Source organism: Jaculus jaculus, chromosome 4, assembly GCF_020740685.1.
Source record: "Jaculus jaculus isolate mJacJac1 chromosome 4, mJacJac1.mat.Y.cur, whole genome shotgun sequence".
In the NCBI taxonomy this organism is placed as follows: Eukaryota; Metazoa; Chordata; class Mammalia; order Rodentia; family Dipodidae; genus Jaculus; species Jaculus jaculus.
In genome coordinates this window covers 64,736,418-64,756,398 of record NC_059105.1, presented here as the reverse complement: position 1 = coordinate 64,756,398, position 19,981 = coordinate 64,736,418, and the positions used below count along the sequence as shown (strand labels likewise).

General features: G+C 41.3%; 1 protein-coding gene across 3 annotated transcripts in view; it reads right to left on the bottom strand.

The window, feature by feature from the left end:
- Positions 1-19,981, bottom strand: part of Gpr155 (G protein-coupled receptor 155) — a 54,085-nt gene that overhangs the window by 4,259 nt on the left and 29,845 nt on the right. For all 3 annotated transcript variants that reach the window (XM_004660328.2, XM_045148249.1, XR_006636851.1), the window contains exons 9-15: positions 19,823-19,913; positions 18,704-18,914; positions 16,166-16,270; positions 13,126-13,262; positions 10,068-10,163; positions 6,873-6,937; positions 3,719-3,856 (exon numbers count right to left, since the gene is read on the bottom strand). In XM_004660328.2, the coding sequence (XP_004660385.1) occupies positions 3,719-3,856; positions 6,873-6,937; positions 10,068-10,163; positions 13,126-13,262; positions 16,166-16,270; positions 18,704-18,914; positions 19,823-19,913 (843 nt within the window). The remainder of the gene's footprint in view (positions 1-3,718; positions 3,857-6,872; positions 6,938-10,067; positions 10,164-13,125; positions 13,263-16,165; positions 16,271-18,703; positions 18,915-19,822; positions 19,914-19,981) is intronic.

Below are 19,981 nucleotides of genomic sequence, written 5' to 3'. Positions count from 1 at the left end.
GGGGCAGCCCAGAAGAGCGGGGTGGAAAGAATGTAAGAGGCCAAGGATGAAGAAGAGTGCAGTGGCATGCTGTCGTCCAGGCATGATGCAGTACGCTCATGAACTCACAGCGCCCGTGGTTTCTTGCACAAGACTGAGTCCATCGACATTCCATTGTAGATGGGGGAGAGGCTCAGGAGGCCCTACCCCACCCACAGGAACTACAGACAGTGCATGGTTGCTGACGGAGAAGGAGTCATATGCTGCAGTGGTGTAGCCACATGCTCCAGAAAGTAACCCTCTAGTCCTAATTAAGCTCAGGAGGTTACCCACACACAAAGACATGAAGGTGGCAAGGGAACTAGTTGGGAAGAAAAGGTTTAGTGAGGGTGAGATAAGATGGGTAATGGAGGTAAATATGATCAAAATACATTATTTAGATGCATGAAATTGTCAAAAAGAGGGTTGGGGAGATGGCTCAGTCATTAAAGGCACTTGCTTGCAAAGCTTGCCAGCTCAGGTGTTCAATTCTTCAATACCTACATAAAGCTAGATGCACAAAGTGGTGCATACATCTAGAGTTTGTTTGTAGCATCAAGAGGCCCTAGTGTGCCCATACACACTCTTAACACATACCTTCTCTCTCCTTACAAATAGGTAAAAATATTTTTAAAAATAAAGTTAAAAAAATCTTTCCTTGCCGGGCATGGTGGTGCATGCCTTTAATTCCAGCACTTGGGAGGCAGCGGTAGGAGGATTGCCATGAGTTTAAGGCCACCCTGAGACTATGAAATAAATTCCAGGTCAGCCTGGGCTAGACTGAGACCCTGCCTCGAGACAAACAAAAATCTATAAGCTATAAAACCTAAAGTGCTTCACAACAGGAAATAGTTGATGAAGATAATGATGAAATGACAAAGGTGACAAAAATAGAGCCTGTGTCTGAGCCATTTTTTTTCCTGCTATTGAGTTTTAAAAAACTATTATTTATTTATTTGAGAGCAACAGAGGAAGAGTCAGTTAGAGAGAGGGAATTGAAGCACCAGGGCATCCAGCCACTGCAAATGAACTCCAGACACATCTGCCTCGTCCCCTCGTGCATCTAGCTAATGTGGGTCCTGGAGAATCAAACCTCAAACTGGGGTCCTTAGGCTTCACAGGCAAGTGCTTAACCACTCAGCCATCTCTCCAGCCCTGCTATTGACTTTTAACATACCTTAATGTTCTTCTGTCCCAGTCACCAACTGAGTAATACTGGTTACTTGGTAACTGTGACCAGACAGTTGTCACAAAAGCCCATGGAATAGTACAGTATGTCAGAGAATGTGACACCCACCACACAGGCTGTAGATTTGAGCCTGGAAAGGGGTAGGGGTGTGGCTGGTATACTACCAGCTGGTGCCCATTCAGCCATCTTGGCACCCTGTAAATACTAAGAGTTATGCTTCCTGACAATTGGCAAGCATAATAGGCCTGACTGCATTACATGAAATTATTTTATTCTGTTTTAAAAGGCAATTAAAAATTTTTGGAATAGGGCTGGAGAGATGGCTTAGCAGTTAAGCGCTTGCCTGTGAAGCCTAAGGACCCCGGTTCGAGGCTCCATTCTCCAGGATGCACGTAAGCCAGATGCACAAGGGGGCGCACGCATCTGGAGTTCGTTTGTAGTGGCTGGAGGCCCTGGTGCACCCATTCTCTCTCTCTCTCTCTCTGCCTCTCTCTCTCTGTCACTCTTAAATAAATAAATAAAATTTTTTTAAAAAAGAAAAAAAAATTGGAATGGGCAGGGTGTGGTGGCACATGCCTTTAATCCCAACACTTGGGAGGCAGAGGTAGGAAGATCAGTGAGTTTGAGGCCACCCTGAGACTACATAGTGAATTCCAGGTGAGCCTGAGCTAGAGTGAGACCCAAGCTCGAGAAACAAAACAAAACAAAACAAAAAATTTTGGAATGGAACTATCCATATATAGTATTTTGAAATAATTGTTTTAAGCTCTTCAAGGTGGAAAACTAACTTTTCTCCATAGTTTATCACTATCAGTAATGGGCCTAGGGACATCACAGTTATCTGGTTAAAAGTAAGATTTTTTAAAGAAAAGGTAAACCAAGTTTTTTAGAATTGAAATTGTGCTGGGTCACATGGACAAAAAAGAGGCAGTTAAGGAGTTATAATATTAATCCATACCCAATGGGTCCCTTTTCCACTTTATGTATCAGGCCTTGTGATTATAATGGCTTGCATGTTAAATATATGTGAAAAAAACAACTCAAATAATTTTCAAATTTTTAGTAGACAGAAGAGCATTAGATTCTTTTAAACTCTGCTTTTCTTTCTTCTTTCCTGACAACTCAAACAATTAGCATATGATGTCAGTTTATTCATAGCTCATCGTTTCTGCTGGAGCATATTCCAGACCTTGAAGATTAGAAGAATAAGTAGAAAGATAGGGCTTAAAGTAAACTATAAGTAAGTAGCAGAATTATCTAAGAAGCATGAAGTTCATTTTTTTTTTTTTTGCATTTCATTTTCTTGACAGCAGCATTAGTAATATGAAATAACATAGCACTTATAAAAATCACTTCAGGCTGGAGAGATGGCTTAGTGGTTAAGGCACATGCCTGTAAAGCCTAAGGACTCACGTTCGACCCGCCAGGTCCCACATAAGCCAGACGCACAAAGTGATGCAAGTGCACAGGGTCGCACATGCACACAAGGAGGCGCATGCGTCTGGAGTTCCACTGCAGTGGCTGGAGGCCCTGGCACACCAATTCTCTCTCACCCTCACCCTCTTGCATAAAAAATAAAAAAAAGACCAGTTTTTGGGTTTGCATTAAAAAAAAAATCACTTCAAAGCTTTTGAAAAACACGACTAGCCAAAATGAAGTGAATGTGGTTTCCTGCACAAGATAGAGCCTACCGACATTCCATCACAGATGGGGGAGCAGCTCAGGAGGCCCTACCCACCCCCTCCCAGAGGAACTACAGACAGTGAATGGCGCTGCAGGAGGAGTCATATGCTGTAGTGGTGTAGCCACTGGTAAGTTACCCAGTTAAAGTTTTCACATATTTACTTATTTATTTATTTAAAAAAATATTTTTTGTTATTTATTTATTTGAGAGTGACAGACAGAGAGAAAGAGGCAGATAGAGAGAGAATGGGCACACCAGGGGCTCCAGCCACTGCAAACGAACTCCAGATGCATGTGCCCCCTTGTTCATCTGGCTAACGTAGGTCCTGGAGAGTCAAGCCTTGAACTGGGGTCCTTAGGCTTCACAGGCAAGCAATTAACCGCTGAGCCATCTCTCCAGCCCAAAATTTTCAAATTTTTTAAATGTTTTTTGTTCATTTATTTATTTATTTGAGAGCAACAGACACAGAGAGAAAAGCAGAGAGAGAGAGAGAGAGAGAGAAAGGGAGAGAATGGGCATGCCAGGGCCTCCAGCCACTGCAGACAAACTCCAGATGTGTGCGCCCCCTTGTGCATCTGGCTAATGTGGGTCCTGGGGAATCAAGCCTCGAACCGGGGTCCTTAGGCTTCACAGGCAAGCGCTCAGCCACTAAGCCATCTCTCCAGCCCCGTTTTCACATTTTTATACAGTAATTAAATGTAAGTTACGTGACGCTCAAAAAATATTAAATGTGATGTGGCTATAAACTTACCCACAACTGTGAGCCTGTTAAAATCCTAAATTAATCATCTAAAATAGAATGTTCTGAAGCCTGTCAATTGGCTTACCTTCTTTCCTTGACGATGTTCCGGATACAGAGGTCTCGGTGATAATGGACAAACTGCTGACAGGTCATTTTTATTTCTTCAGAAACAGGAGAATCTCTGTTTTCTCCTGTTTCTTTATTGTTCCAAAGGAACTCAAGCCTGAAAAGTCAAAATTCAAGGTGATTTTTAAGGAAAGAAAACCACTGTAAGAGAATCCTTCCTGTCCCCAACAAAACAGCTGTTCCAAAGCCAGTTGGTAAAGCTGTCATCTACAACACCCAGAAACCATCAGTCTCTGAAGCATAAATATCCTTGTTTTTCATTTGGTTTTCTATTTGAAGCAGGTTTTAGTGTGGGGGTGTGGAGGGTGCTGTCCATTTTATATATCCTCTAGGTGTGTTTGACTCATTTCAGTTCCTACCAAGACATGCTCTTAATTATCGTGTGCATTAATGTTTTGAAACACAAAGATAACTGAGAAGCAAAGAGTGATGAAACATGCCTGTAATATCAACCCTCAGGAGGATGAGGCAGAATGCTGGGAAGATGAGATAGGATTGCAAGTTCAAGGCCAGTCTGGACTACATAGCTAGACTCTGTCTCATAAAGCTACAACCCAAACTAGCCAAACCAAAAGGTAACTTAGGCCTGGTGTGGTGGCACACACCTTTAATCCCAGCACTCAGGAGGAGGCTGAGGTAGGAGGATCACTGTGAGTACAAGGCCATCCTGAGACTCCATAGTGACTTCCAGGTCAGCCTGGACTAGAGTGAGACCCCACCTCGAAAAACCAAAAAGTATTTAAAAAAATAATAAAAAAGACAATTTAGGGGTTGGAGATATGGATAACGTGCTTGCCTGTGAAGCCTAAGGACCCAGGTTCAATTCCCGAGGACCCACATAAGCCAGATGTACAAGGTGGCACATGTGTCTGGAGTTCATTTGCAGTGGTTAGAGGACCTGGTGTGCCCATTCTCTCTCCCTCTCTCAAATAAATAAAAAATATATATATATAAAAGATAACAGATTTAGTACTTCATTTAATCTTTCAACTTCAGTACCACAGAAATACTAGAGTCAAGAGTACAGAACTGTCATTTCAGCTAATCAATATAACTATTGACTAGTTTTACTTAAAATTATGAAGGTGATAATTAAGTTCAATGACCTGGGCTGGAGGGATGGCTTGCTTGGTGGTTAAGGCATTTGTCTACAAAGCCAAAGGACCCAGGTTCCATTCCTGTGACCCACATAAGCCAGACCTGCAAGGTGGCATATGTGTCTGGAGTTCGTTTACAGTGGCTAGAGGCCCTGGCATGTCCATTCTCTCTTTCACCTCCCTCGCTCTCAAATAAGTAAGTTCAACGACTTTCAGGAAATGACTGTGGCCCCTAACGATAACTTTTACTGATCAATTTTTCATAGGCCAGCTAGGATGAATTCCATTAGCACTACTAGTTTCTATTAATTTTGCTTTGAGAACAAGTGAACAAGTAGAAAGATTTGCTACCCTACCTTTTTCTTCTACCCCCAAGTTGGAATATTCACCACTATTTTTCATTAAAGAATATATTGATTGGGTTGGAGGGATGGCTTAGTAGTTAAGGCACTCACCTGAAAAGCCAAAGAACCCAGGTTCAATTCCTCCAGACCCACATAAACCACATGCACAAGGTGGCATTTGCAGAGGCTGAAGGCCCTGGTACACCCATTCTCTCTCTATCTGCCTCTTTCTTTCTCTCTCAAATAAATAATTTTTTTTAAAAAAAATCACGGTCTATTTCCTGGGTGTGATGTTGCATACCTTTAATCTCTCACTTCAGAGGCAGAAGTAGGTGGTTTGTTGTGAGTTTGAGGCCAGGTCAGCCTGGGCTAGAGGGAGATCCTACTTCAAAAGCAACAGCAACAAAACCCCACAAACAAAAATCTTGATCTACGCTAGATGTGGTACATACATTTTAGTCCCAGCATTTGGGAGTTTAAGAGGATCAGTGTGAGCTCAAGGCTAGCCTGGGGCAACAGAGGGAGTTCCAGGTCATCTCGGACCTGCCTTAAAAAATAAAAAATCGCCGGGCATGGTGGCGCATGCTTTTAATTCCAGAACTTGGGAGGCAGAGGTAGGAGGATCACCATGAGTTCAAGGCAACCCTGAGGCTACAAAGTTAATTCCAGGTCAGAGCGAGACGCTATCTCGAGAGGGGGCAGAAGATCAGGTGTGGCCTGTAACTCCAATGCTGAGGTGGGGCAGAGGCAGGGCTACCACGGCTCGGGCTTGCAGGTCAGCTAGTCTAACCACAAACTGGTGAGCCCCAGTTCAGTGAGAGGTTCTGCCTCAAAAATAAGACAGAAGAGGGCTGGAGAGATGGCTTAGAGGTTAAACGCTTGCCTGTGAAGCCTAAGGACCCCGGTTCGAGGCTCGATTCTCCAGGACCCACGTTAGCCAGATGCACAAGGGGGCGCACGCGTCTGGAGTTCGTTTACAGCGGCTGGAGGCCCTGGTGCGCCCATTCTCTCTCTCTCTGCCTCTTTCTCTGTCTGTCACTCTCAAATAAATAAATAAATAAATAAATAAATAAATAAATAAATAAATAAATAAATAAATAAATAAATAGAAAAAAAAATAAGACAGAAGAGTGAAACAGGAGGATAGCCAGTGTCCTTTAGGCTCCAAAGGGTACGCACGGAGCAGGTGCACACACACAACACACACACACACACACACACAAACCTGATCTTAAACTCTTCAGTAAACCAATAAAAATACAAAAGTTTAGAGAGGAAATAAATCTTTTCTCTAAAATCTCAGTTTGATAGAGAAATCCTGTGTCAAAGGAGAAAGACAATCAAATGCAGACTTTTAAGGGCACACCACCTACTATTTCCATTTCAAAACACATTTTCAAGATTCATTTAACTTTATATAGTTAATAATGCAGATGGAAGTCATCAGCCTTCAATTCTTGTTAAGATGCAAATTACAATGCCGTATTTATAACAGTTCTCTCAACATTTTCTCTGCAGTTATTTACAACAAATATGTGATTCCACAGATAACCTCTGTATGGAATTCAGTGTTTTCGTAGCAGTTAGCAAAGGCATAGGAATATCAGTATCTTAATAGGATGGCTCTGTCATCACCTTCAGGCATATAGATTCATTTTAAAACTAAATGTACCTTCTTTTGAAAGGTAGGATGATTAGATGTTTGTCCAATCCAAAGATTCCGAAGGAAATAAATCCCTTGGGAAGAAAGAAGAGTTATTTCTTTTTAATTCAGCAACAAAACTTCAAAACAAAAAATACACAATGTAGAGCTCACAGAAGCAGCTCATTGTGTGATTAGAGGCCCGCTGTAAACACAGCCAGCAAAGCAGACACTCAAGGCTGCTTCTCCACAGTCCTTCACTCCTGGAAATGATACCGGGTGACACAAACCAGCTGGCCGCCACATTTGCATGACAGCTTACTGAAGAAAAAGGAAAGCATGTAAAGGCTGTATGTCTTTGTTTTCCCCTTTCTGCAAAGAAAATCTCTCACTGTGATTAAGTACTTATTACTTTTCTGTTGAAACTTCATCAATTATATAATTAACAAGTGCTGAAATATCTAATGCTAATGTGGGGACTGTTACAGTGTGACTATGAAGTATCCCCCAGAGGCTGCGTACTGAAGGCATGATTGCTGATGCTCAGGGGAAACTCTCACAGATGAACCCATCAGTGAGGTCACACCAGAATGAGGCATTTGGAGGAGGGACCTGGTCAGAGGAAGCAGAACACTGGAGAGGGTGTGTCCACAGAGGGTGTTTTGAGGCTTTGCCAGCCAGCCCACTTGCCTTCCTTCCTGTCCTCTCTTCTTCCTCTCTCTCTCCCTTCCCTCCTAGCTCCAAAACTGTGGGTCTCCTGAATGCAGACACGAAGAGAGATGGTAAGTTTTTAACCTCAGGTTTTATAGCTCTTGGACAAGCTCAGAGCTTTAGCCAGTGTTACCATGAAGTGAGGTTGGTATCAAGTAGCTTTTGGGATGCTCATGTCTGTGATGCGTTGATTGAGAGCACCTTTCTCTCTATACATTGCCAGTTTTGCTCCAATAATAATGAAAGACAAACTAGAAAATACTTCAAGAAATTAGTGTTAAGGAAAATAAAAACAGGTAGGGGCATATACTGATAATTTTGAACGACCTTATATGTCAAGTTATTTCAAATTTAATAGGCAAACACAGTGATTTCAATCACTACTTTTCGACTTGATGTTCAGTTTATGGATGAGTATTTTCTAATAAAAAAGTAAGGGCTAAAATAAGGGTTAGGGGAGAGTTATCAAAATTCAGGATATTGTGAATTAGCCAGATGATAACTTAGAAGCCATAGACTAAAAACATTTCAGTGCCAGGGATGGGATACTATCCAGTGAGTTGTTAGCCAGGGAGGTCCCTGATGCCCCCAAAACACTGCAGGCTATTGCCAAGGCTGTTGGTTTCCTACCAGGAGTAAATGGTCAGACCCTACTGCTGAAGATTCTACATGCCTGGGCTGCAAGGTCACCGAGAAATCAAACTGGGACTGAACTGAAAGCCTCTGCCCTGTAGACCAGCTGACAGAAAGCTAGAAAAAGCTGCACTGCATGCAGCCCTATGTGAGACAGAAGCCATCAGTGGTGAAAACAGTGGACACTGCAAGCCTCAAGTTTGGCCAGCCAGGCCAAATGACCAAACGGTTGTGGTAATGGCATGTCTATGATGGGGGAAAGCAAATGCTCTCTAATTTGACTCAAGGCCCACTCTATGGGAGGGAATACATGCCTGGCACTGAAAACCTAATTAAAAGCCTATGGTAGAGGAGGTCATGAGCATTAGGAGTGTAATGCCTGCTCTTATCTGGCTAAATGCATATATTATGCTTACCAAACTGTCCTGTAAGCACAGTTACTTAATGTTCAAACCCAAATATTAATGCTACTCTCACTTTTGGTTGCAGAAGTTTCTCTTTTCAGATGGTGGTGACCACTGGGATGACCACAATGCTGAGTAGGCAACATAGTACTGAGAAGTGACAGAGGAGTGCTCAGCACAAAGATATCTCCATCACACCTTCCAAGGCTCAGGGCCCATTGCAGAAGAGGTTGCAGAAAGAATGTAAGAGCCAATGGAAGGGTAGGACTACTTAGAATGCCATTGTCCAGACAGAAACTGGCTTCCATATGCATGACCTTGCAGTGCCTGGTACTACTTATACAAGATCCTCCTAACAGGAGGGAAAGATGGTGACATCAAAATAAAAGAGAGGCTAATGGAGAGAGGGAGGGGATATGATTGAGTGTGGATTTGGAAAGAGGAACGCGGGGGAGGGAAGAAATTATTATGGTTTATTGTTTGTAATAAGCATGGAAGCTGTCAAAAAAATTAAAAATTAAAAAAAGTAAGGGCTTTGCTGGGGATATTGCCTAGTATGTGCAAACCCCAAGTTAAAGTTCAAGCTACCTCAAAAAGAAAAGAAAAGAGTAATGGACAGGCATGGTGGTGCATGCCTTTAATCCCAGCACTCGGGAGGCAGGCGCAGGAGGATCCCCGTGAGTTCAAGGCCACCCTGAGACCACAGTGAATTCTAGGTCAGCCTGGGCTACAGATCCTATCTCAACAAAACAAAAACAAAAAAAGAAAGAAAGGAAAAGAAAAAAGAAAAGGATTGGTGAAAGGATCAAAGTTTGAACTTTGAACCTAAGTTACTCTCAATATGTAAAATGTCATTTATCCTTCAGAACACTTGGCATCAAATACCCATTTTAATAGTTACATGATAGGGAGGACTATCATAAGGACTCTGCAGGTACTGTTCTGGTATTCATATGAGGTAATAAATGTAAATGCTCAACAATGGTTGGTACACAGTAGACTCTCAAGGAAAGGTAACTATTATTCCTGGCTAAAATGTATTTACTTATCACATGATTTTTTTTGAACAAAGATTCAAGTGCCCGTTATTCAAGCAACATCAAAATGTTTATTAGCGTAAGTGGCTTAATTAAAATCTTGGGGAAGGTAAGTTATTTCCCAAAGCAATTATGAAAAGCTTAAAAAGAATTTAGGACATCTTGTTCCTGCTAAAATTATCATTCTTTATCTCGACACCAAAGCAAAAAACTCTTTGGTATTTCTGGTTGAAACATTCTGATGACTTTAACCAATATAATAACTCATCTCTACTAGGAGCCCGGCAGCAGCTGTCAGCTGTCATGTATGCCAGCAGCTGGCAAACAAACTAAACCCTTTTTGATCTAAAAGCAAACAACATCTGCACCCCTCCATCCCCACCCCCAGTCAACTCACCCAGTAAAACAAAAGCCTCACAAAGTTCTCAATAAATCAATACCTGGCCAAAGTTAAACACAGCACAGAAAAACTGTAACTCGACATACAGCCTTCCAGTCTCATGGTTGAACAGCCACCATAAACAGCTGGAGAGATTCTATAAAGGAAGGAGACAAGAGTACTTAAGAATTAAGCATGCTAATTATTTCTCTCCATCCAGAGCACAGTACAATAACTTATCTAGTTGATAATTAGGAGGAAAAAAGACTAAAGGGGGAGAACACTGAGAGAATGTAGCAGCTTTGTCTCCTGACAGATGTCATTCAAACAGCATCCACTCTGATCGAATTTGAAGTAAGATGACATGAACCATAATACAGAGGCTTACATAATATACCAGGACTGCTGACTAGCCTAGGGCAGGATAGATTTTAAAATTAGTTCTGTATAATGAAAACAATTATATCACTAAGTAGCAGTTCTTGGCAGCATTTCTTTTTCTTTGATTTTTGTTCCTAGATGGCACTTACAGTGTTGCTGGCTAATACCATACTATATAATGAGCATCCTAATGTGAAAAGGCTTCATGAATTATGTGGTTCATCTCCCATTCTAGAGAAGTTACACTTGAGCCATCTTATATAATTATGTAAAACAACAGTTAATTCACAAAAGAGGATTTACAACAGACAAAAACTTTTATATTAAAAAGCATTGATTAAAATAAAGTGCTAGGGCTAGAGAGATGGCTTAGTGGCTAAGGCGCTTGCCTGCAAAGCCAAAGGGCCCAGGTTCAATTCTCCAGGACACACATAAGACAGATGCACAAGGTGGTACATGCGTCTGGAGTTTGTTTACAGTGGCTAGAGGCTCTGGCATGCACATTCTCTATCTGCCTCCCCTCTAATAAATAAATAATAAAATAAAACACAAAGTGCTATATTTCACTTATAAATTATCAAGTTAAAAATCTTTCAGAACCAGACATGGTGGCATATGCTTTTAATCCCAGCACTTGGGTAGCAGAGGTAGGAGAATCGCCGTGAGTTCGAGGTCACCTGAGACTACAGAGTGAATTCCAGGTAAGCCTGGGCTACAACCACACTCTCCTTCAAAAAAAAAAAAAAAAAAAAATCTTTCAGGAAGAAGGGATTTAGTGAAGGAAGGACAGGGTACAAATGAGGGTAGAATGAGATTATGATCATGGAACCTTGTATATGTATGGAGCTTGTCAAGAACAAGTTTTTTTAAAAAGAAGATAAATCTTATATTATTTAATGCTGGCAAGAGCACTCTGTAAGACTAGACTATCCCTTTGAAAAACAATTAGTAGAATATATCTGCGTCACAGAAATATTCAGATGCTTTGATCCCAGTTTCTCCACTTTGGGGATCTGCTAATAGGAAATATGCTGTATGGAGAAAATTAATGATCCACAGGGAAGTGACTGAAGAAATTATTGCTGCTTCCTGGTGGTTTGCTGGGGGATCTGTTAAAGCAACGGTTATGGATACTATGCACCAAAATGAAAATTTTTTTTTTGGTTTTTCGAGGTAGGGTCTCATTCTGGCCCAGACTGACCTGGAATTCACTATGTAGTCTCAGGGTGGCCTAGAATTTATGGTGATCCTCCTACCTCTGCCTCCCGAGTGCTGGGATTAAAGGCATGTGCCACCACACCCGGCTGAAAATGTTTGAGGCAAGTGAAAACAAGATGTAAACCTGTATCTATAAGTACAACCATGAAAAGTGCTAAAAAATTAGAAGGCAAGAGGCTGGACAGATGGTTCGGCAAGTAAGAGTGCTTCCAGCACAAGCATGAGGGCATAGGGGGGCCCTGGGACCAGCCGGGTGTGACCACACCTGATCGCAGCCGTAGTCCTGTGCTGAGCAGAGACGACAGAATCTCTGGGACTTACAAACACGGCAGGCTCCAGAATCAGATGGAAACTATCTCAAGAAAAAGCAGGCGGATGAGTGACGGAGGAGGGACACTTGGTGGACTCCTCTGGTCTCCCCAAGCACATGCAAGTGGCACATACATCCACCATATGCACACCACACCACACATTTTATGCACAGGCAAAATAAAAATAATTAGAAGATGGGGATGGAGAAATGGCTTAGTGGTTAAGTGTTTGCCTGTGAAGCCTAAGGACCCCGGTTCGAGGCTCTATTCTCCAGGACCCACGTTAGCCAGATGCACATGTCTGAAGCACGTGTCTGGAGTTCATTCGCAGTGGCTGGAGGCCCTGGCGCACCCATTCTCTCCCTCTTCCTCTCCATCTCTCTCTCTCCTGCCTCTTTCTGTCTGTCATTCTCAAATAAATAAATAAAAATAAACAAAAAACTAAAAAAATTAGAAGAGGGGGTTAAGGATGTGGCTTAGTACTAAAGCTTATGTATGAGGCTGGGGTTCAACACCCAGTACCAAGAGAGAAAGAGATTACAAGGCACTGGTATAGTGGATATTGTTCTTGTCTCTATTGTATGAAGTGATCATTTTCATACTTGTATTATATGAAGAGATTATTTTCATAATAAAAATTATTTTTAGAGCTGAAGAGATGGTTAAGGTGCTTGCCTGCAGAGCCAAAGGACCAAGATTCAATTCTCCAGGACCCACGTAAGCCAAATGTACAAGGTGGTGCATGTCTCTGGAGTGTGTTTGCAGCAGCTAGAGGCCCTGGAGCTCTCTCTATTCCCCCTCAAATTAATAAAATATTTTAAAAATTATTTTTAAAAGTTTGAGGAATATCTTCTGAGAGAGAAGGTAACCATTTGTCCACTTGGGAGATAAAATATGTTAGGAGTTAGTAAGTGGTATTGTACATGTCATGGAGATATCTGATTCTGTCAAATTTCAGTTTCAGAGTATAGAATGAATAAGTGATTGTAAGCAGAATAAACTATTGGAGCACTTAGGCAACAGAGTAATATGAATAATTCATTCCTTGCTCCCCCCTCCACCACAAGCATTTAATGTGAGATTAGCATTCAGATGGCCTAATCACCACACTTCTGAAAGTAGCAACTAGGTTCTTCTCAGATGTCTGAATAAAATCTTTGCCAAATATTTAAAGAAATAGCCCCAAACAAAACCAGAAGGAACATTTACTGCAAACAGGCCAATAATGAGAAGTAAACACAGCAAGACGTGTCTAGTCAGTTGCTGGTCTCCACTTTGCAAATACTGCTGCTCTTCCTGGGCTAACACGCAGCTCTGCGAGTTACAGCGACTCACGCAGTGATCATCTACAAAACAGCAGTACAACAATTTGTAATCAGAGCTTTTTATTTGAATGCATTTTAAATTCATAATGACTTCCTAAGAGAAACAAGAAAAGCACGTTCAGCTAAGAATCAGGATATAATTGTCGATGAAATCAGAGGAGTGCTCCCTCATATTTTAGGGGGGCTTTAGTTATAATCTTTTTTATCTAAAAAATATAAGTAGTATGTAGTTATCTTTACAGTTCAACAATGTTTTTTGTTTACATATTTGTTATATAATTATACTATATATTTTGCACATATATTATAGGATTATCCATATCATTTTAAAGGTTAAATAGCTCAAGTTTCACCTTGGACACAGCAGTCATGAATACCTTATTATGCCCTACTTTGGTTAAGCCATGAAACAAATGTACTACTAACTCTTGCTTTTTATGAAACAGTTTAAAATTTGTTTTTCAGTCTCAGCCAAATGGTGACTTCCAGGCTTGCCAGGTACTGAATCAACACACTAGGTCTTGTTCATCTGTGAAACCAAACCCAAATAATAAGCACTGCTCTTCTCTGGCTTAAAACAGAAGGAAGCGACTTTTCAGAATAAACTTGTTTTTCATCCTCAGCTACACTCTTGTATGGTAGGCAGCAAAGATGAACAAAGAATTTTTATGCATTTTACTAGTGTACAGTCTTATAAGCCTGTTATTTTTTTGTTTTGTTTTTTTGAGGTAGGGTCTCACTCTAGCTCAGGCTGAGCTGGTATTCACTCTGTAGTCTCAGGGTGGCATCAAACTCACGGTGATCCTCCTACCTCTACCTCCTAAGTGCTGGGATTAAAGGAGTGTGCCACTACGCCTGGCTAGTCTGTTATGTTTAATATATTTATTTATTTCGGAGACAGAAAGAGGGAGAGAGAAAGAATGGGTGTGCCAGGGCCTCTAGCCACTCCAAACGAACTCCAGACGTGTGCTATATCTGGCTTACGTGGGTCCTAGAGAATTGAACTGGGATCCTTTAGCTTTGCAGGCAAACACCTTAACCGCCAAGCCATCTCTCCAGCCCCTAGTCTATTATTTTTAAGCTTTAATTTTATAGCTCTTCCTGTCAAGGTTAAAATAAACATTTGTATTTCCAAAAGCCACTTTTTAGAAAAGAACATATACAACCATTAAATATGGTCTAGCCTGATAGTTGATAACATGGAAACAAATAGTTGATAACATGGGGGGGAAGCTCACAAAGTTTCTTAGTAAAAAGAAGGTAGGCTATGAAACTGTCTCTAGTATGAGCCCATTTTAATAAAGCTTATAGATATCTGCTGTAGTTGGATGTGGAGGTGAAGGGTTGGTCCCCAGCTCAAGTGACTACTGGGAGGAAATGGAACCTTTAGGAGGTGGGGCCTGTGAAAGGCAGTTAGCTCATGGGAAGGGGTGTGCCCTTGAAGAGACACTGGACCCCGAACTCCTTCTCTATTTGCTTCCTAGCTGCTATGAGAGCTCCATAGCGTACATGCCACGACAGACCCCGAGCAGTTAGGGCCAAATAAGCACAGACTGAAAACTCTGAAATATGAGCCCAAACCAGCCTACTCCCTTACCAAATCCAGTATCTGGAGCACTTTGTCACAGTACCAAAAAGTTACTTATGCAATCTCTATGTGTAGAAAAACTCCAGAAGTACATACAGCAAGCTTGATTTAAAAGTATCTTAGGGCTGGAGAGATGGCTCAGTGGTTAAGGTACTTGCCTTCAAAGCCTAACAACCTGGGTTCAATTCCCCAGTACCCACATAAAGCCAGATGCACAAAGTGCCATGTGTCCGGAGTTCATTTGTAGTGGCTAGAGGCCCTGGTGTGCCCACTTTAATGGCTTTTTAAAAAAATTATTTCATAGGGCTGGATAGATGGTTTAGTGGTTAAGGAGCTTGCCTGCAAAGCCTAAGGACTCATGTTGGACTCTTCAGGTCCCACATAAGCCAGACACACAGGTGATACTGGTGCACAGGTCACACGTGCACACAAGGGGGCGCATGCGACAGGAGTTTGATTGCAGTGGCTGGAGGCCCTGGCATGCCAATTTCCTCTCTCTCTCATAAAAAGATTATTTCGTAAGAAAATGCTGGACGTGGTAGGGAACATCTGTTAATTCCAGCACTCTGGAGATGAAGGCAGGACGACTGGGAGTTCAAGGACAGCCTCAGCTTCATAGTGAGCTTGAGGCTAACGAGGCAACATGAGACCTTATCACAAAAACCAAGGCAGAGGTGATAGGGTAGGCGGGAGGGTATATTTAAAGCCTAAAGATTCAGTGTAACCACGCAATAATAAGTCCCAATCCTAGGAGATAAAGCGGGACTCGGGGAGAAGTCTCAGCTTCCGAAACAAACAAAGAAGAGGCCAAAAAACAATAGCTTTCGTGACAAGCATCTTGAATTTATGTAAGGTTATTTTTTTTTCTAGTGCTGGTGACTGAATTCAGAGTTTATGACATGCTAGGCAAGTGCTCTACAACTGAGCCATGTTGTTAAATTTATTGGACAATATATGTGGGTCTACAGTACTGTTATAGTATATTGTAAGAACTTTATTATTTATCTATTTATTTATTTTGTTTTTTTGAGGTAGGGTTTCACTCTAGCTCAGGCTGACCTGGAATTCACTATGTAGTCTCAGGGTGGCCTTGAACTCAGGGCAATCCTCCTATCCCTGCTTCCCAAGTGCTGGGATTAAAGGTGTACGACACCACACCCGGCCCAGAATTTTATTTTTTTTAAATGAGTAGTCCTTGGCACAATTATATTCTCAAGCAGTGTTCTATAGTGTTAGAGCTTCTGCAGAAATCCTATGTGGTATTCTTTTGAGGCATAAAGATAAAGAACCTTCTGTTTCTAACTTAAGCACATTCTCATAGCTCAGGGGTACTTACTTTTCTCGAAGGAAGGAGTTACAGACACACTAGTACTTGTGTTTGCTACTGGCTCTGTTGATGGACAGCGTAAGTCACCATTTCCCAGGGAGCAAGAGCAGCAACCTACAGAGATAAAATAAGAAATGAAGGCAGATCCTAACCACAACAGCAACAGGCAAGTTTAAAACATGCCAGATAAAACCACACCGACTCATGCAGTCTCTGGGGAAATGGTTTCACATATCTACCCAAAAATATTCAAATGTGCCTACATAGATGTTAGCACTTAAACAATGCCAGACAAATCATCAGCTCCTTTATATGCTGTCTGCTATTGTATAAGACAGGGAAAAATGTTTTTTAAAAAATTTATTTATTATTTTTTATTAACAACTTCCATGATTGTGAACAATATTCCATGGTAATGCCCTCCCTCCCCCTACTTTCCCCTTTGAAACTCCATTCTCTGTCATATCCCCTCCCCCTCTCAGTCAGTCTCTCTTTTATTTTGATGTCATCATCTTTTCCTCCTATTATAATGCTCTTGTGTAGGTAGTATCAGGTGCTGTGAGGTCATGGATATCCAGGCCATTTTGTGTCTGGAGGAACACATTGTAAGGAGTCCTACCCTTCCTTTGGCTCTTACATTCTTTCCTCTACCTCTTTTGCAATGGACCCTAAGCCTTGAAAGGTGTGATAGAATACTGCAGTGCTGAGCACTCCTCTATCACTAAGACAGGGAAAAATGTTCTTAATCAATGCAATCTTCTTTTATGCTTTGGGAACTAAGAATTCAACCATCTTCCTAAAACACAGACTTTTGCTGCTGTTGTTTGTTTTGAGGCAGGGTCTCACTGTAGCCCAGACTGACCTACAACTCACTATGGAGCCCAGACTAGCCTCAAACTCATGGTTCCTTCTAACTTAGCCTCCTGAGTGCTGGGAACATAGGTGTGAATGAATCACAGCACCCAGCTCAAAATACAGATTTTATTTCCTCACCTCTCAAAAACATATACTATTCTGTTGATTACTATGGAAAATTCAAAGTAATGTGGGCCTAAATTTGAATGTTGTCCATGACTTGGCCTCTCTCCCTATCTGTCCATCCCAGCTATTCAACACAAAGTCTTTCCTTCTTTCAAGACAATTCATTATTTTTGTTTATTTTTATTTATTTGAGAGTGACAGAGAGAGAAAGGCAGATAGAGAGGGAGAGAATGGGCATGCCAGGGCCTCCAGCCTCTGCAAATGAACTCCAGACGCGTGTGCCCCCTTGTGCATCTGTTCTAACGTGGGTCCTGGAGAATCGAGCCTCGAACTGGAGTCCTAGGCTTCACAAGCAAGTGCTTAACTGCTAAGCCATCTCTCCAGCCCCATCAAGACAATTCATTTTTGAAAAAAATATTTACTTATTTGCTATTTGAAAGCACAGAGAGAGGAGGGAAGGATATGGGCACACCAGGGTCTCTTGCTGCTACAAACAAACTTCAGATGCACGTGCCACTTTTGTGGATCTGGCTCTCTGTGGGCATTGGGGAATTTAACCTGGGCCTGCAGGCTTTGCAGCTTCTCAGTACCTTCAACCACTTAGCCATTTCCCCAGCCCAAGACAATGGTTTACAGTCCTCCACAAGCTTAATCTGGGCCTAGGATGATCAAATCCTCCCCTTTAAGTTCAACTTAAATTTCACTTCTTTCATGCACCTGTGTCCTATTAGTCTAGACAATGCAGTAAAGACAACTATACACTATTTTCTTTTCAAGTATATACTGCTAAAAATCTCTTGCTGGTTTATAGACAGACTGGTTTACAGAAGTGAGACTAAGACATATGCTGTAGAGCTATAATTTTCCCTGTATCTAGTCAAAGAAATTCATACGGTGCCCTTTGAAACATTTCACACTTACAGTGCCTGACATGGACTATAATAAGAATAACTTCAGTAATAAACTATTGAAAATATGTTAGAAAAATGAATAACTCTTAGGCTTAACCTCTCATTGATGATGTGCTTATATTCTTTGGTGGGATTCTTAAAAACAAAAAATTTCAAAGTATAAGAGCTACATCTATAATTTATTACAAATATCTTTCTAAATTTAAGACAACAATGCATCTCAAGGATAAAAAAATAAACCACAGAATAGAACATAAAATAGTGTATCTTATCCAGTTCTTTTCAGAAACTTGAAGGTTTAAATCAGAACTTACATAAAAAGGCAGAAAAGCTGCCAAGAGTGGTGGTACACACCTTTAATCCCAGCACTTGGGAAACAGAAGTAGGAAGTTAAAGCCTGAGCTCTGTAATGACTTCCTATCTAGCCTGGGCCAGAGTGAGTCTTTGTTTTTAGAACTAGCAAACACTCTCAGAAGTCTTACAAATTTATCAAAATATCAGCCTCAGACTTATAAAGTTTAATGAAGGAATTTGCAAGCTCTTGCTATTCAAGTTCTTCAAAATAGTTCAGAGAATGTCCCTTTACAAACACTTCTGATACATATGAGAAAGACCCGTGACGGGCTTTGTTTTTTATTTTACGTAAGGATCATACTTGTCTCTGGGATAGAACTTGTGAACAGTTCCGGTTCGATTGCTGGTGCCAGATTCTCCTCAAAAGGAGTGCTTCCAGCTTCTCCGGGTTTGTGGTTCTGAGCCTGGCCAAAGCCTTCATAGTGTCCTGCTTGGGTGGTGCGGTTCATGCACATGAGGGACACGCCAGCTATCACAATGCTGCAGAACAGGGTGACTGCTGTGGTGATCATCTACCAGCATTAGAAAAAGACATTAAGACCAGTTGTCACAATCCCATCTTGAGCATCTTAGTAGAGTGGGCTAAGCACATTTACAACAGGCTAGCTGGCCCACAAGCGTCTGGGGTTCTCTTGTTTCTGCCTCCCACTTCCCTGTAAGGAGGCTGAGCTTACAGGCGCTCACTACTGCGTCTGCCTTTACATGAGTTCTGAGGAGCTGAACTCAGGTCATCAGGCTTGCGTAGCAATCAGGCTCGCTTGCGGAGCCATATCACCAGCCCCACTGGAAGTTCTTTATATGTCTGATCTTGTGTATTCTCATAAAATTTCATGTAAAATTACAAAACAAAAAACAGATAAGAAACCAAAATATTTTGTGGAGGTTTTCACAAAACACATCTTTGGGTCTTAGCCCTAGCTTTATAGCCTTTCAAGCACACTTTTTTCCAGATACATTTTGTTCTGAAATTTATATTTTGGTAGGATTAAGAATCAAGAACTTGAGCCAGTGTGGTGGCACACGCCTTTAATCTCAGCATTTGGGAGGCTGTGGTAGGAGGATTGCTGTGAGTTCATGGCCACCCTGAGACTACATAGTGAATTCCAGGGCAGCTTGGGCTAGAGTGAGCCTACCTCAAAAAAAGTCAAGATTTTGACATTTATTACTACTTACTTGTTAAGTTACTTTAAACTTATCATGCTTTTCTTGAGTTGAGGAAGTTTAATTCATAACTACTTTTAATAAGAATCAAATTCCAAGCACTTAGAAATCACCAGCTAAAAATAGACATGTAAGATATTCTTATTTTGAGTTGTGACACAGTGATTTAAGGTCACCAATGTGATATACAATAAATTAGAATATATTTTCAGTTAAGTTAATGTATATATGGCAAGTATTTGATGAGCTATATTCCCACCTGCTCTTTTCCATAAAAGAAGGCTGAGTCAATGCTATCTCCATTGTGTTTTCCAGTGATCAAAAGAACACCAACAAGGAGAGCAGGAATTCTGTCGCAAGAATTATTGAGAAAGAAAGAGAATGAATAGCAAATGTATAGATGGCAACACATAAACAA